Source organism: Malaya genurostris, chromosome 2 (genome assembly GCF_030247185.1).
Source record: "Malaya genurostris strain Urasoe2022 chromosome 2, Malgen_1.1, whole genome shotgun sequence".
Lineage (NCBI taxonomy): Eukaryota > Metazoa > Arthropoda > Insecta > Diptera > Culicidae > Malaya > Malaya genurostris.
In genome coordinates, this window is record NC_080571.1 from 349,052,792 (window position 1) to 349,070,532 (window position 17,741).

Consider the following 17,741-nt stretch of genomic DNA (forward strand, 5'->3'; position numbering starts at 1 on the left):
ATATTTTGATTGAGTTGACATATAATTTGAACGATATGGAAATAAAATGCGAGTCATAAACTTGTGAGAATTCAAAGTAAACAAATAGATTTTGTCACTTGCTTATACAATCATTTGCAAAATCAACCGTAAAATCGGACTGAATTTAAAAATTTTTGACCATTGGTTAGTTCTATGCTTGCCGCTTGGGCAGCGCGACAGTCACAAAAGTGAGGCGCTTTCGCATGACCCCTAGTGAAACGTCTGATTTATCGTTCCTAGGTCAGAATGAAACACGTCACAGTTTTTTCGGGTTGCTATTGAAACGTCAAAATCATTCAATTTTTTTCCACTCAGCTGTCTCGTTTCTTCCATCATTTGATTTAATGATCTTATCATACGGGCTTGTGTTTTATTACAATTTTTCTATACAAAATTTGCACATAATTAGGTGTTAATATCGTGAGAAAAACTTTACAGTAGATCACGTGTGTAATGAGTAGAAGTTTGTTCCAAGTTTTAATAGATTGAGCGTTTAGAAGTATTGAGCGAATGTCCGAATCACGGAATAACGGCAATGGTGGAGGAGGAGGAGAACCGGAGAATGCAGCACCAGCCGAAGGACAACCCTTAGTGGCCACTAGCAATCAACCGGCCAATGCTGTAAGTATTATTATTTGAACATTTTAGAGTTTTTCGCTGACTATGCGGCGCTAATCTATAAATAAATTATCACGCTTTCGAATCGGATGAATGAACTTTATTAACAAGTGTCTCGTTTTTTTTTCACTATCGACCAGCAAGCACCAGCACAGCAACCTTCCAGATTCGAATCATTTTTCGCTATCACGAAATCTCTGATATTGCGAGCACTGGTCATTTACTTCATTTCGTCGTTCTTCCGGAGACCAGCACCGGACGCTGCTGTCAATCAGACTGACGTAGGGAAGAGCAAAATTGTGGCTTGGAATCTTTTCAGCAATGGCACTATGTTCGATCTGTACGTTTACATATCGGAACATCCACATTGGGTGGATTTCAATGATCCCAACGCGCTGGTTTGGTTGCAAGAAGATCTGATGTATGGTGATTGGTACGGTGGACGAAACGGAGATGGCATTTTTACAGTTAATACTCAAATTAAAGCATCGGAGCGGTTGATGAACAACGGCTCGATATATTTGCATACGTTCGTAACAAGGGCAGGGAAAAGTCCCAATCCGGCGGCCGGGAATGATTATGCCGGAAAGAGCATGGGTTATGCCAGTGCCATGCTGAGCAAGTATAAAAAGATTAAACGAGTCAAGACGCACAATTTGCTGGCTGGTGAAAAGGAAAAGTTCGAAAAGGAACTGGAAAATGCGCTGGTGGAGGATCGGATATATGCTCACTGGCACCCGAACTTGACAATCAATTTGGTAACGGATCAAACCAATTGGGCCAAAGGATCAGTTCCGCCTCCGTTGGACGAGTATGTGAAATTTCTTCCAGGAGGTCAAACTTATCTGCCGGTTATTTTCTATAACGACTACTGGAACATGCTGAGAGATTATCAGCCTATCAACAGCACGACACCGGTTTTGGACCTGAATCTTTGCTATCAGCCGTTGTCTTTGTTCAAATGGCAACTCTATGCAGCACAAACTATGCGGAACAAATGGACCAACAACATTTTCGGGGAAGCCCTTACCGGTGGCACCGAATCGGACGAGGATCAAGACTCGTTGAAAGAGACTCTGCTGGAAACTAATCCTTACCTGTTGGGTATCACGATTGCTGTTTCGATTTTGCACAGTATTTTCGAGTTACTCGCTTTCAAGAATGATATCCAGTTTTGGAACAACCGAAAATCGTTGGAAGGTCTTTCCGTTCGGTCGGTGTTTTTCAACGTATTTCAGTCATTGATTGTGCTTCTGTATGTGCTTGATAATGAAACTAATTTTATGATCAAAATAAGCTGCTTTGTCGGTCTCGGCATAGAAGTGTGGAAAATTCAAAAAGTAATTAACATAAACATTAGTCGGGAGCACTTAGTTTTCGGCTTTTTGCCTCGAATCAACTTTTCCGATAAGGGATCGTATGTCGATTCCAGTACCAAGCAGTATGATAATTTGGCCTTCAAATATCTGAGCTGGTTGTGTTTCCCACTGCTGCTGGCCTACGGAGTCTACTCGGTCATTTATCAAGAGCACAAGGGATGGTATTCGTTTGTGCTGAACATGCTGTACGGCTATCTTCTAACGTTCGGATTTATCATGATGACGCCTCAGTTATTTATCAACTACAAAATGAAATCGGTGGCCCATCTACCCTGGCGAATGATGACCTACAAATTTTTGAATACTTTCACCGATGATATTTTCGCGTTCGTTATTAAGATGCCAACTATGTATCGGCTTGGATGCTTCCGTGATGGTAAGTAGTAGGCACACAAACAAACTGTTTTTAGAATTGACAAATTATATCCTTCCCCCCGTTCATTCGACAGATATCGTTTTCTTCATCTTCCTCTACCAACGCTGGATCTACAAGGTGGACTTGAAGCGAGTCAACGAGTTTGGGTTCTCGGCGGAAATGCTTGAAGAAGCCGATGCCAAGTCCAAGCAGTCGAATAAATTGACCGACGGATCGGTGCAATCTCCCTCGACAGTCAGTGCTAGCAGCACATCGTCGGATGAAGCCAAAAGTCTGCCTTCATCGCCGAATGCTGTCAAAAAGCGCAAAAATAAAAAATCATCCAAAAATGCGTCCAAGTCGCCTGACACTGCGAACAAAAAAGAAGATTAGGATCGATTGTCTCAAGCAATTAGGTATTACTAGCTAAGGGCTGCACCGCATTTAGAAGTCGGCGCTGTTACCTATTACACATAATCTGTTCATGATCGCAGGTATATTCATTGTATCATTACGGACAGACACAGGCGAACATGGACAGTACACATACACTGATGAAGATATAAATTATTGAATACTTTGCTGTTGTTTATCGCCTCAATACCTAGTGGCGGCCTAGTGAATTAGTAGATGTGCTACTATGGTTTTAGCTTCTCGACAACCGGCAGCCTAATTATGATTCCCAGTAATATAAACGCAAACGCAGAACAAAATATTTGAAGCAAGATGGACGGCAGAAACCTGCACTTCTACGGACGATCGAACAATTGTTTATTGTATCCACTATTATCAACATAATGAACACAGAAACAGTGCAGTGTTTCAAAGCAGAACAAACAAACAAAAAATTGTGAAGAAATATAAATCAAATAACCTAGACATAATGTAGTGCGGTCGGTTACGGCAGCTAATAAACTAGATGTATCACATACCACAAAGCGTTTTGAATATAATCGTCATTCCGAAACGGTCCTTTGTTGGTTTTAGAAAATAAGTCTAGATCTATGCGCCGCTGTGGCTCACCTCATTCTTGTTTACGGCCCGTTTACGTTCGAATCGATCATACTTTTAAACATCGTACATGCATAAAAACAACGCTTATCCAACATTAAACTATCAGTTCTGGTACAGACTTGAGTTGTAATTAAAAATGTTTGATTTCATTTGTTATTTGACTTGTTTTTTTCACTAATGTTGTATCAACATGCTTGCTTACGTCCGTATCAACTATTCGACGAAATCATACTCTCGAACGAATGCGAATTTATATGGAGAATGGAATTTTCCGTTGAAAAAGTCGCCTACACACTTATTTTCGGATTTTCAGTTCGGTAATATTTTTACTGAAAAATTCGTTATTTTTATCAAAATTACCGATTAGTCTGCTGTTCTTATAAAAATTGACGTATTCAGCATATTTTATTACCGAAATTCAGCTCTTCAAAAACATGTACTGAAAATTTGGCAATTATCTACCGAACTGTCTTCACTTCGAAATTATTCGGTAAATTTAATAGAAATCGTGCTGATCGATCAGTAATTTATCGATTTTTAGCGAATTGTTCGGTAAAGAGTACCGAATCAATTTGTAAAACGCAAGCACATAACACGCCATATTGGTTTTTGCATACTGTGATCGAAGTGAGTAAAATTGAATATATATTGAACAAAATCCAATCTTTGGATGTATCGTTATTCGAACTATTCAGTAAGTAACAGATCGGCTGAAAAGTTCGTATCGTTTCTATGAGAGGGTGCCACTAGAATTAAATCCATACCATTTTCAGTTAGTAATAACCTTCAAAAGATACGTGTATAAATTTGACAGCTGTCTGCTTATTAGTTTGTGAGATATTGCATTTTGGGTGAAGCTACTTTTGTTATTGTGAAAAAATGGAAAAAAAGGAATTTCGTGTGTTGATGAAACACTACTTTTTGATGAAAAAAAGTGCCGCCGATACCACAAAATGGCTTGATGAGTGTTATCCAGACTCTGCACCGGGCGAAGCAACAATTCGTAAGTGGTTTGCAAAATTTCGTACTGGTCATATGAGCACCGAAGACGATGAACGCAGTGGACGTCCAAAAGAGGCTGTTACCGATGAAAACGTGAAAAAAATCCACAAAATGATTTTCAATGACCGTAAAGTGAAGTTGATCGAGATAGCTGACACCCTAAAGATATTAAAGGAACGTGTTGGACATATTATTCACGAATATTTGGATATGAGAAAGCTTTGTGCAAAAAGAAGTCCCACGTGAGCTCACAATCGATCAAAAACAACAACGAATTGATGATTCTGAGCAGTGTTTGGAGCTGTTATATCGAAATAAAACCGATTTTTTTCGTCGATATATAAGAATGGACGAAACATGGCTCCATCACTTCACTCCGGAGTCCAATCGACAGTCAGCTGAGTGGACTGCACGCGATGAAGCTAACCCAAAGCGTGGAAAGACTCAACAATCGGCCGATAAGGTTATGGCGTCTGTATTTTGGGATTCGCCTATTATTATATAGCGTTATTAGAGCGTTTGAAGGACGAAATTTCAAAAAACGGCCTCATTTGAAGAAGAAAAAAGTTTTGTTTCATCAAGACAATGCACCGTGTCACAAGTCGATGAAAACCATGCTGAAATTGAACGAATTGGACTTCGAATTGCTCCCTCATCCACCGTATTCTCCAGATTTGGCCCCCAGTGACTTTTTCCTGTTCTCAGACCTTAAGAGAATGCTCGCTGGTAAAAAATTTAGAAGCAATGAAGAGGTAATCGCTGAAACTGAGGCCTATTTTGAGGCAAAGGACAAATCGTGCTACAAAAATGGAACAAAACGAAAAGTTGGAAGATCGCTATAATCGCTGTATCGCCTCTGATGGCAATTATGTTGAATAATAAAAACGAATTTTGGCAAAAAATGTGTGTTTCCATTAAACGATACGAACTTTTCAGCCGAACTGTTAATATGATTACCTTCTAACATTTCAGTTTTACAATAAATGGATGCAATCACTTGTTTTTTTCTGTCGAAAGGCAGTTTCCGGTTATGTAGAAGACCTTGAACGCAATGTTTCTTTACATATCCGAAATCGCGATTTTCTTCCTGACGCTGTACATTATGACTCTTCCTTTTTCGAAATGTAATATGCGTTATAGTCGGTTCTGGTCTTAAAAAGACATACTTTGGATAAACATCCCCGAGAACTGCAATTTGTCGTGAATTCTCCGTCATTTCAATCTACATTTGAATATGCGGACCTAGCGGATAATGAGTCAGTAGATTCAAAGAAGACACTAAACATACCGAAACGGATGAAATTAAAAATTTTCGTGGCGCTAAAAGAACAAAGGATGCAGATACAGGAAAAATAAACCCGTTAAACGGTATAATTCAGTGGTTAAAGTTAAATAACTGTATTTTTTGTTTTTTAAATTCCGTTTTGTTAATACCATCACAAAGAACGAATATTAGTATTAATTAATTACGCTGTTTTATCTGTGAATTTATATGTGTTATTCCAGGTTGATGACCCGTTTCCTGAGGTTAATTCCTATATCCCGATACTACTTTACAAAGCTGAAAGAGGAGCTATTATTTAGTACGATCTTAAAATTCCAGTAGAGGGAGATATTCAGTACTACTTCGGATTGCTGTGCACGTGTTTTGAAGTATTCAACTGTAAAAGCCATCCTGCAGATGAACTGTTTTATTTGTTCATTATGAACACTTTAAGGACTATTCATTCATATCCGGTCCGGTTCAGTACCGGCACGACACCGTGCACGGATACTGATAGTATTTCATTCGTTTTCTATGCGCGCATTCACACCTATCCGGCACTGTGCCGTTTCAGTGCAGCTCGCCGTCAGTATAGCGTCCGTCCAGCAAACTCAAATTCGTCGTTACCAACAAACAAACTTTAGTTTTACTGAACGTTCGTCAATTAATAAATTACTCAACAGATTACCGTACGTTCAGCTGTGTAAAAGTCGGTAAAATATTGCTGAAGTCGGTAAAGAAAACTAAGTCTGTATGCTTGCTAGATCATTGATAGGTGTTTGGCGTATAACGAGTTGCATAAGTGTTTCGCCGTCAAAGAAAAGTATACTAGATCGTAGAAAAAATCGCTTGGCGCGCAACGACTTGTTTTGTGTGTCGATTTCACATGCATACTTGATCCATGTGATTCTCCGTTTCGAGCCACGTGCTTAAATAGGTATCAAAATTATTGCTTACTAAATGTCTGCCATCATACGACTATTCTAGAAATATCGCTGTAGGCAGGAGAAAAAGTTCTGATTGATGATTCTGATTTGGCACTACTGTGCCAAATAGAACCGAGGAACAAACCTCATAGACTCCAGAACTTTCCGAAACAGGTCCACTCCGAAATATATCCGAGAACTAATCTAACTTTGACGAAATAGAGCAAAAGGGTATTCTTCTTAATAAACAACACTAGATTTATATCGTTCACAGTCAGCTGTCAGAAAGAGAACGGTCTTCTCTGCACGCTGCTCATTTATTTATGTCATTTTCGCTTGATGCCAAACCTAACCCAGTTTCCACCGTAACTGCTGTCAAACCGTTTGTTTGAAGCTAGTTTCGAACCTAGTTTTAGCGTTGTTGAACTGAAAATCGAGTCAGTTTCGAACCTGGTTGTTATATCAGGTTTGCTCAAACCCCCGTTACTAAGTGCCAAGTCAACACAGTTTCGTGAAAAGTGTTTGTTTGATGAAACTACCCTGGGTCAGTTTCAGTTTTCTCAAGCGAAAACGACATTAGAATTCTGCAAAACAGACTTAATTCAGATTAATTACTTTCTAGGGTAAAAGCACAGACTAACAGACATGACAGTATGAGTAAATTCTTATAAAAATTATTTTTCGTGATGCACTAGTTCCACCTATATTGTACTGCGCGAACTATTTACTATCTGTACACCCCTTGTGTTATGTAAAAGTTTTTTTACTAGTTGGTTTCCCCTCGTTTGTCAACACCGATCAGCTGCTCGCAGAGATGCCTGATTTCATCAAAATATTCTAAAATGAATCGTCACAATAAATTATTGGATTACGTTGATAATATATTTAACATTTTCGCGATGTTGGAAGGTAACCATTTATTCGACTCAAAGTTGTTCATCTAGACTATTTTTTATTGTGTTGGTAGTTTTCACCCGAAATTAAGTGACGGCAGACCAGAAGCAAGTAAATATTGCAACAAACCAGGTTCGATTTTGTATAGCGTTGGAGGATGAGAAGTAGGCACAATTATGTATATATGTAGTTTAGGCAATATGTATTAAATCTGTATCCTGTATGAAATTCGCATGGACGTATACAAATCAATACATTACAGGTAATTCTGTATGAATGGCAACTCTGTTGGTAAATGAAAATAATAAACACAGTCTAGATGACAGACAGGATGTTTTTGATAGGGTAACGTGGCGCCATCATGACACATGTGAGTACTGTCCCAAATAAAGGAATATTCGAAATGACCGTTAAAATGATTGAAGAATCTAATTTGAGTGTCCTGTCTGTTAGTCTGTGGTAAAAGTTACCCTGTTGTACTAAATTCTTGTATACAACACTGATATCGTTTACCAGTTGATGAATTATGTGTAATGGAGTCAGATGAATAATATTGATCATTGAGAGCGTGAGTTTAACAAATCAGAAAAGATCATGCTCTAGAAACGCAATGGTCAAACTAAGAGATTTGAGATATGGATTACCATTTTATATTTCATATTCTGAGAAGAATGTTCAAATTGGTAAGATTAATATCAAATTAAAAAATAAGCGTCGTCTCTCCAAGCAACCAAAAGTTCCACAGTACCTGAAAAATATCCACTTTATTGGACCTCTGAAGTACGCGTGGCACTTTTTGGCAACTTGAACGTACAGAATAATTTCTAAGAAAACTTTCTCGCTGCTTAAAAGCTGTACAGGGAACTGCTTCAAAGCTCGTTCTGTTGAATCGGGAGAAGATTCAAGTATGAACAATTCCCTGAAAACGGACTGTTCAGAATACTTTGTATGCTGCTTGAGCCAATTTTTTTTATTTTTTCGAACTTTTGCTTACTTGGGCTAAATACAAATTGTAAATATATCTTACTGTACCGAATGAACATCTCTAGGAAACAAAAATCTTCAACATTTTGTATTTTATCAATACAAAATTCTGATTAGTGAGCGTTTTCAAACGATTTCCAGAAGCTAGAATCACATTTGGCAGATAAATTTAGATTAAAGACTGTCCCAGAAAGTATGGACGCAACCATAAACCGTTGCCATTTCGCAATGGTTCAGAATCTGTAAATTTGTATGGGTGCGTCCTGTTGTTTATACTCTTCTCTAACCACTTGTGCAGTTGTTTATTCGTTTTCATTAGTTTGTTTCGAAATGCGTGGACTTTCAGCAGAACAATGTCGAAAAATTGTGTACAAATGGTACACAGAACGCGGACTGTCACTGAGAAAGATAGCAAAAATGGAAGGAGTAAGTGAAAAAGCCGTGCGAAATGCAATCAGGAAGTTCGGTGAGGATAACACCTTTGAGGATAAACCGAGAACGGGTCGAAAAAAGGTTATGCTTACCCTCAGTTGTATAAACGTATACTGAAGGCGATTGAGCAAAAGAAGGAGGTTCCATTTCGGGTTGTGGCCAAAAAAGTGGGCACTTCGAAGTCAAATGTTCTTCGTGCTAAAGAACGTTTGAATCTTCGAACCTATAAGAAGCAGAAACATTGAACTGCAATAATCATGGACGACGAAACCTACGTGAAACTCGATTACAAATCCTTGCCGTGTCCACAATATTATACGGTGCGAGAAGTTAAGTGTTAAACCAGTCCGAGACATCGATTGAAGTCGAAAAATTTGGTAAGAAAGATATGGTCTGCCAAGCATTTTGTAGCTGCGGTAAGATTTCGAAACACTTCATCAGCGAAATATACATCAAAGAATCACCAAATCGCCCACAACTTCGATCAATTGAGGAATTTTGTGCATCAACGAAGGCACATCTTAGGAAACATGTCTCGGCAGCCGAAACCATTCAACAGCTCGAAAAAGATTGGAAAAAAGTGTCAAAACTCGTCGCCAAGAAGTCTTTACAGAATTTAATGAGGAACGTTCGCAAGAAGGTGCGCCAGATAGTCTACAATGGCTAAGTAGCAAATGTTGAGAATAATATTCTGTTGTTGTAGTCTAATATTATCAGTATATCGAATAAAATTTGAATATCTAACACTTGTGAATTATTTACAGCGAAATCAAAGTGCGTTCATACTTTCTGGGACAGTCTTTATATCGAAGCCGTTAGAGAGGGATATGTGTTCAGTGCAATGGCTCAAAGAATAAACAACAGTATTTCACATTTTCACATTATTTTTCGGTGATATTTCTGTTTTGGGCTAAAGCGAATTCCATTGATTGTAGGTTAAGTATTCAGAAAAATAATGGAGAAAAATGTCAACCACTTAGTCATATGGTAATTCTGCTGTCCGAAAACATAAATTCGAACAAATAATTTTTGGGCGAAATGAAGTTCGGCGGGTCAGCTAGTAATAAATAAATATCGTACTCAGGACCAATTTTATTCAAGCCGGTAAATGAAATTTTCAAATTAAACTTCGTGCATTTAAAATAGCAGTCCGATCATTAGTATCTGCGAAAAATATGTTGCATTTTTCTTGCAATTGTTTCATGTTTTCGATAGTCTACATATTTATTACATTGGTAAAATCATGCATTTAATATAAAACAAAGCATATATTTTCCATGAAGTACTTAATAGATGTAAAATTTGATCCACAAAAACTTGGAACCGTGCATATATTCGAAGGCTTTTACTATGACTGCTATGCTTTCTAAATGTTCTACGCAAAACACAAATTTATGATTTGATTGCAAATCACCTTTAGATTCGAAAGTAAATTTATTAGAAATCGGATAAACTTTTTTCAGTGTGTTCGAACGGTTGATTGGCAACATTAAACTGACGAATCGAAACCACGACATTTCGTCTATTCGTTCGTAAACGAGAATGGGACTTTTTGTTCGTACGAATGATTTTCAAATACACGTATCGTTTGAAGCTAAACTGGCATACATTCTAGCGTTTCGCATATGGTTAATCACAAGAATTGGACTGATTTCATCATTTATTTGAAGAAGTTTACTGATATTTGAATATTCTCTGGCAAACGAGTCGCGTTAAAATTCATTCGAGTAAAAACAAGAATGGCTTATTCGTATTCATTCGAAAATACTCGTTCGTCGTATGGTTGATACGGACGTAAACAAGAATGAGGGTGATTATCATAATTCAGCTGTTCTTCAAAGATGGGCGAATCTTACAAATGTAAAAATATAGCGTTTCTCACATCTATCAACAAAGGCTTCAAAATCCTACAAATTCGGATTCTATAAAAACCTCAATCTTAGTAATACAAAGAACTATAAAGGGCAAAACTGTCATTTCATTTGTTTACGTAAGTTTCGCCCTCCGTGTTCCATGCCAACAAACAGGGTCAGGTGGTGGGCCAAAATATCTCTGTTATTCTATAGAAGAAAAGTGGTAAAATTTGTATGCCTTTTAAAGATAAACCAACAGTTCATCGACTAATCAAAAATTAATCTGAGAATATACGATAATTTCTGAATAGGATTTGAAATCAAAGTCGAAACATTCATCGACGTTTTTCCATTTGTTGTCAATGTTAGATTCGACCTTCTTTGAAAAATAGCTGAATTATCTATAATATTTTTTCTCGTTTTTGACGTAGGACTATGATTTTCTTTATTATGCTCACCTGGGTGCATTTTCAAAATTGCACAACACGGAAGTTTAACGAAATTACCGACGACACGACCTGCCACTAGTCTATCGAAACTGTATCGCAAATTTAACTACCCCTCAGTAACTGGAAATGTCAAAATGAAATCGGCTGGAAAACTATTGAAACTGGCAACAGAAGTCGATGAATTATTGATTTTGAATAACAGTTACCATAACCTTGGTTACTGCATATTAAAGACTTAAAAAATGTAAACAAAACGAACTGCCTTGAATGGAAGATCCTTATTTAGCAGTAAGTTGAAAGTTCTCCAGCATCATCACATGCCAGAGCGATGATTTGATTAGACTGTTAGATAGAGGCTTTTGTTGAGGCTGGCTGGAGCTCGAACATACAAAAAATGACTATTAAGAACAGCAGATCAGGTTTCCATATTTTCTCATCTTTTGTATTGAGTAATTTTAATGCGTTGTCGGTATCAAGTATCGTTTAAATATCCGTCGAAGCTTGTTAAATAGTTTAACGTAACTAGACTTAGATCTATGACGACTATCTGTTTTAAAAGGTGGTGAAGTTTGCAGTCATAAAATCCGTCAGAGCGAAACTTCACTGTCAAACTGGTATATCAGCTTCATCCAACCAGCAAATCAAAGATACTTAAAATTTTGAACTTTACTTTTTATTCCAGTTCAGAATCGTTTTTTTTATATGAAAGCACGAATACACTTATATACAGAATGCTTATATGTTCCTTTCTAATGACTTTCTTAAATAAATCTATTTCATTTGTTAGCCAAATCTTTATATATTCGCCGCTCCGGATTTTTCTCCTCGTTGCCAATCAGCATACATGTTAAAGCGTCTAACTTCGTCATATTTCATAATATCAATTCCCCCAAAAGTTTCAAACATCTGTGTATAGTTTAGACCATAATGTTGAATGAAGGCCGGACGGTTACATTTGTTGGTTGTAAGCTTTTAAATCTATATCTTCAAACGGCCACGACTATTCAAGTTGAACGTCGCCAGGCGAATCAGCCGACGACGGATAGCTTGCGTCGCCACGTAGAGCTTTCAAGACTTCTAGTGATTTCGTTTTTACAATACCAGAATTTCTTTCTCTGCCTGTCAAAGCATATTTTTGTCTTCAAATTTTGTATTTTGTCTCATAATACCTTCAGAATAATTCTTGATTTTTGATTAAATTGTCAGCTCATGGCACAAATTTAAATCTATAGAAAAGTTTCAAAAACTTCCTGCAATGGTTTATTCGTTATGGAGCTCCTTGGTAACTAGTTCATAGCAACTCAAACAGTGTTGCTGAAGAATTTTTTTATCATTATCAAGGGGTCGCTATATTTTTGGTAACTGACGGTAAATCGATCACGAATCATATTTATTCCGAGTTTTCTTCGGAATGCCTAGTCGTGTCGTCGAAATTACTTCAGATTTAATTTCCTAATAACTTTTTCCCAGTTTGAATATTTTCTCTAATTCTTTCACTAAACGAATGAAAAAAGATGTAAGATTGTTGTTAATACCAGTAGTTTAGTCAATTCGATAGAAAATATGAATCTGTTTTACTTTTTGCTTTTCAACGATTCGTTTCCAAAAAATGGCGACACTCACCATCAAATTGAATGAGTTTGAGCAGCTATTTTTAGTGCTGTCAAATGAAAAAAACTAGAATAATATTTTTTATGAAGTTTAATAAATGTACTTTTATCTACAAAAAGTATAATTTTGAAATATTGTTTAAACAAGAAGTTTTATGGAACCTGGCCTTAACAACGAACAAATCTTACGTTTGCTGACCGAGTGAGAGATTTGGCCGAAAACCTACCAGGTTGAGTTTACCTAAAAAATTTTTTACTGTCAAATTGTAACAACCAACATTATAGTTTTTCAAAAATGTTTATTTCGAAGTTAAAGTAAAATATGATTGTTTCAACCATAGTTTTTTGTCTCTGTGTGTGCGTTGAAAGAGTTTACTGATACTTTTCCTTTTTCTCCACCTTTACTTAGACGTAGTGGAATTACAGTTAGTAGTTTCGAGCCTGCCGCTTGGGCAGCACTGCAGTACGTTGAAAGATTTCAAATTCAAGCTCTCACATGTGACAGATAAGACGATTTAAATTTCTTTTTCATCGAAGCATATCTCGGAAGAGACACGTTTAGGTGAGGTAAGTAATTTTTCAAAATTTCTGATAAAATTAACGCAATTTGCTAATAGCATTGCAATATAGTAATCAATTTGTTACCATGTGAATGAATTTACACAATCATGCACGTTTCTTTTGAAATTGTATCAAGTAATTACAATTGAACTTTGCTTGTTTATTCTAACCTCTAAGTTTGTCATTCTGCTGTCAAAATACATCGTTTCTTACATTCCAGATTATCGATATGCAGATCTTCGTAAAAACCCTTACGGGTAAGACCATCACCCTTGAGGTCGAACCGTCGGACACGATCGAAAATGTGAAAGCCAAAATCCAGGACAAGGAGGGAATCCCGCCGGATCAGCAGCGTTTGATCTTTGCCGGCAAGCAACTGGAAGACGGTCGTACGTTGTCCGACTACAACATCCAGAAGGAATCGACTCTGCATCTGGTGCTGCGCCTTCGAGGTGGTATCATCGAACCTTCGCTGCGTATTCTGGCCCAGAAGTACAACTGCGATAAGATGATCTGTCGCAAGTGCTACGCCCGTCTGCACCCGAGAGCCACGAACTGTCGCAAGAAGAAATGCGGCCACACCAATAATCTGCGTCCGAAGAAGAAGCTGAAGTAGACGATAGTTGAGCTATTCGGGAGTGCTTCATGGAAAGTCTGTTCAATCTGGATTGAAGTTTGTTTGTAATCTGAAATATGTTGGGCGCAGTGCGAAGAATAAAACAAGCATTGTTTGAAAACTAATGTATTAGTTTCAAGATATTTTTATTTCTGAGAAAAAGTGCACTCCGGTTTTTGGCAAACCGTTGTTTTCTTATGTTCAAGTACGAAAGCAATCTTTTCTGATATATCAATGTATCAATTTTTGAATGAAGATCTGGCAGAAGTAACTTAATAGTCAATCGTTTGTTGGTTTTTCCAACCACAGGTTGAATTCTCAAATACATTTGTGATGTCAAATGTTGGTGTTCCATGCCTTAAAGAGGTTAGTAGATTAAATAAATGCTGGGCTATCTCATTAACACTCACTTTCCAGGTTTTTTGGTTTATAGGTACTTAGTTCGAACGATTCACGGTCAAATTTAGTCGTAAGTCGAAATTCAATTGAAGTATTCTCGTATTACTAGAAGTGAATGGAACTATAAGTTGGCCAGAGCTGGTGCAAACTTGCGCTCAGACAAAAGAATTTTTACCAGATTTGAATCTGAAAATGTCTACTGCATTTTTCCAAGCATCATTGCAGTATTCTGGTCAGAGCTCTGACTAGACATTGCAAACTCAATGGCTACTATCATGGCTACTATTCAACGTGCTGAGTATTATTCGTGTGAATGCGATTGCGGTATTTCATATCTGATATGTAACTGTCCAGCATTGACGCAACTACGTATCCGGGTTTTTGGTCCTCCATACATGGTTGAGTCTGTGTATGCGAAGTTGAAATTATATGATATTTCATAGTTTCTCACCCAATGTGGTAAGGAGCTATAGTCAGAGGGGTTCATCGTTCCTCCTGGAGTGAATGAATCCTTTCTGCATTGACCTTAATGGGTTTTACCATATTGATTGGCATCCCTTATGTAGTTCCAAATTTATTTTCGTTTATTCATATTGCGAATCGTTTTACATTCTTCCGGTAATACAGAAGAAGCTATAGCTAACCACAAATCTCCAAATAAATAGTGATGTCATATGCCAAGAAATAAAATCTAGAAAAATTCTGGCAAACTCTAGCATCATCTATGTTTACAAAAAGAAATTCCATTTGCTACTTAACATTTTGTCTTCGATTCATTAGTAAATTAAGATCTCACGCAAACAGACGTAAAGTTTAACGCTACTTGAGCGAAACTTTGTAATTATGCTATAGCACCATACTTATTTGACGATTTTGAACCATTTGTTCCGAGTTTATTTAAATAAAACTGAGACATTAGGCATTTCATATGCAGAAAACTAAAAAAATCTGGTGAAATCTACAAAATCTGGCAAAAGATCTGGTTTATTAGTGCCAAATTGACATAGACAAACTGGTTGCAATTTTCTAGTGCGATTGTACCATCAATTGTCCGACAAGTTGGGTCATGTTGCATGCGCAATAAATGTCACCGTACGCTTTTAGTATATTTGTTTTGATGCGATAGTTTCTGTTTTTTATGTCGTGCCAATTGTCAAGCATTATGCGGCTTCAAGCAATGAACAGCTTTTGTCAGGAATCATCTCCAGAAAACCAAGAAAACGTGAATTTTATTTACGTTTCGTCTTTGATTCGTCAGTGCAGAGCAGTTCAAATTGAACTCGGCAAAACTCGGCAGTTCAATTTGAATCTTTTTAATTGGCACCACGTTTTTTTCTTACGTGCCGAACGAAAACGTGCTACTGGAGCCAATTTGTTCATATTCCTGATTCCTGAAGCAGAAAAAAGGCGGGTGGCCAATGTTTGAGACATAACTGAGCGAATACGAACAAAACTGACGTGCTTCTTTCGAACTTTCGAATATCAATCATTGTTCGTATTATTTGATAGGTTGTGTGAACTTTGCCACTTTTACTGCCTCGCTTTCAGAATTGTAACAGAGCATTTTCTATCACACAATTAAATTAGGCGGAACAGTTGAGAGTTAAATACTACATGATTGTGCAACGATACTCGACCGATTACAATGATACTGAAAATTCGAAAAATACGCAACAATTCGCTTGTCACGGATTCGAAAATCGAAACTAGAAATGAACATGACTTTAATATCAAAAACTTACACATACACATACACAGGCGTCATGCGTTTTCCTCTTTGATGTCCGTTTATACCAAACATTTTAGAAAAGTGGAATTTTAAGGCATTTATCATAAATTGCTGATCATATTTCCGATCGTATGACGAAAAAGAACTACACTCAAAATAATATTCATGTTATAGTTCATATCAAATTTAGATACCAGAGAATTACTATTTTATATATTGGTTTAAGTCAAAAGGGAGATATTTCAGATTTTTATATAAATCTATGAAATGAAAAATACCATGGAAAAAATATTTATTTCAGAAAATTAGCATAGAATTTCAACGGCTGAAAATAAAAAGTAAGTAATAACGTCGTTTGGATTCATCCAAACATGTATCCGAGGTGCGCCTGCGTTCGTATTTGTAGTCCTAAATAGGTATGTGCGGGATCCAGCGTCAGGATATCTTTCTCATCTTGTCCAATCATGGCATGCTAGCGCACCTTCTCTTTCCGGTCATTCTTTACAATTTTGTGTATTTTTATTATTTATAATTGTCGTTTATTTTTGACACTGTCAGTGGCAGTCGAATTTGAAATTGTAGATGTCTCTATTTGTAGATGTAGTTATTTGTCTGAAATTTTCATACGTCAATTGCCCATCTTCCAGTGTTATCATATAAAATTTGTATGACATTTGGATGTATGAGATGTCGCGCTAAATGTGGCAGTACACTTGTAAAGTGTTGGTTGGAAAATGAGCATCGAACAAAGATCCAACATTAAGTTTGTAACAGTTGCAAACTATTCAAGTATTTAATACTTGATAGTTTACTTATTTATTAATTTATTCATTTATTTACCTACTTATTTATTTATTTATTTACTTATTTATGTATCAACTGGTTTATTTATTTTGTTGAATTGAATGTTTTCAATATAAATTCAATTCATCCAAACCTCATTAACGAACATCCACATAAAGTAGACCGTAGTTATTGATGCAAATGAGTTCCGCATGTCAATTACCCATCAATATATTTCAAGTCAAATCCGCCTGCATTTATACGTTGTAACGGGTCGTCCTTCAGTTCAACCATTGGTAGCCAAAGATCACGCTCTCTTCTTTTAAGCCGAGTGAGATTGCCGAACATTGTCGAAGAACAGAATCCTTTCAGTTAGTTTGAAAGAAAAAGAAAAATAGAATACTGACCTGGGCTAGAACGAACTAAATAGTTGAATGACCCAAGATTCCGAGTAATCCCGAAGAATTCTCGAGAAATGACGTACTTCCGCTTACGTTGAGATTCTTTTCATCTCTTCCCTAATCTGAGGATTACAGGGCTCAATCACTTTGTCCTAGTTCGTTGAGTAGAGTGGTAGAGACGCGATTTTGCTCCGTTTACTAAAAGTGTTTAAAGGTAATCGTGATGTGGTATTTCTTTTCAGTTGGCTATAAATTTCTATTTTTTTACATAGCCAGAAAATAAAGTGTGTGAGTTTATCGTGTGCGAAATAGATTTGTGTGCTGATAGAAAGATAAGGTAAAAATGTGCTTAAATTAAAGACCCGCTTTTGGCTAACGATCCGTTCGAACAACCACGTTTGTTCCATCCAATTTCTCAGGTTATCATCCGTACGAAAGCACGCTCGCTGGA

General features: G+C 37.0%; 2 protein-coding genes across 3 annotated transcripts; both read left to right on the forward strand.

Moving 5' to 3' along the window:
- The first annotated feature begins 319 nt into the window (after positions 1–319).
- On the forward strand, positions 320–3,311 carry LOC131432076 (putative lipid scramblase CLPTM1). Its single transcript, XM_058598132.1, has 4 exons — positions 320–642; positions 780–2,394; positions 2,468–2,789; positions 2,868–3,311. The coding sequence occupies exons 1-3, from the start codon at positions 532–534 to the stop codon at positions 2,764–2,766; spliced, it is 2,025 nt and encodes a 674-aa protein (XP_058454115.1). The 5' UTR covers positions 320–531; the 3' UTR covers positions 2,767–2,789; positions 2,868–3,311.
- A 9,975-nt stretch (positions 3,312–13,286) lies between these two features.
- LOC131432077 (ubiquitin-ribosomal protein eL40 fusion protein) lies at positions 13,287–14,103 on the forward strand. Of its 2 annotated transcripts, none has more exons than XM_058598133.1 (2): positions 13,287–13,368; positions 13,583–14,103. In XM_058598133.1, exon 2 carries the CDS (start codon positions 13,592–13,594, stop codon positions 13,976–13,978), a length of 387 nt encoding a protein of 128 aa, XP_058454116.1. In that variant the 5' UTR covers positions 13,287–13,368; positions 13,583–13,591; the 3' UTR covers positions 13,979–14,103. The 2 variants fall into 2 exon arrangements, with proteins under 2 accessions (XP_058454116.1, XP_058454117.1); XM_058598134.1 differs by having other exon boundaries at positions 13,293–13,363.
- Positions 14,104–17,741: the final 3,638 nt, after the last annotated feature.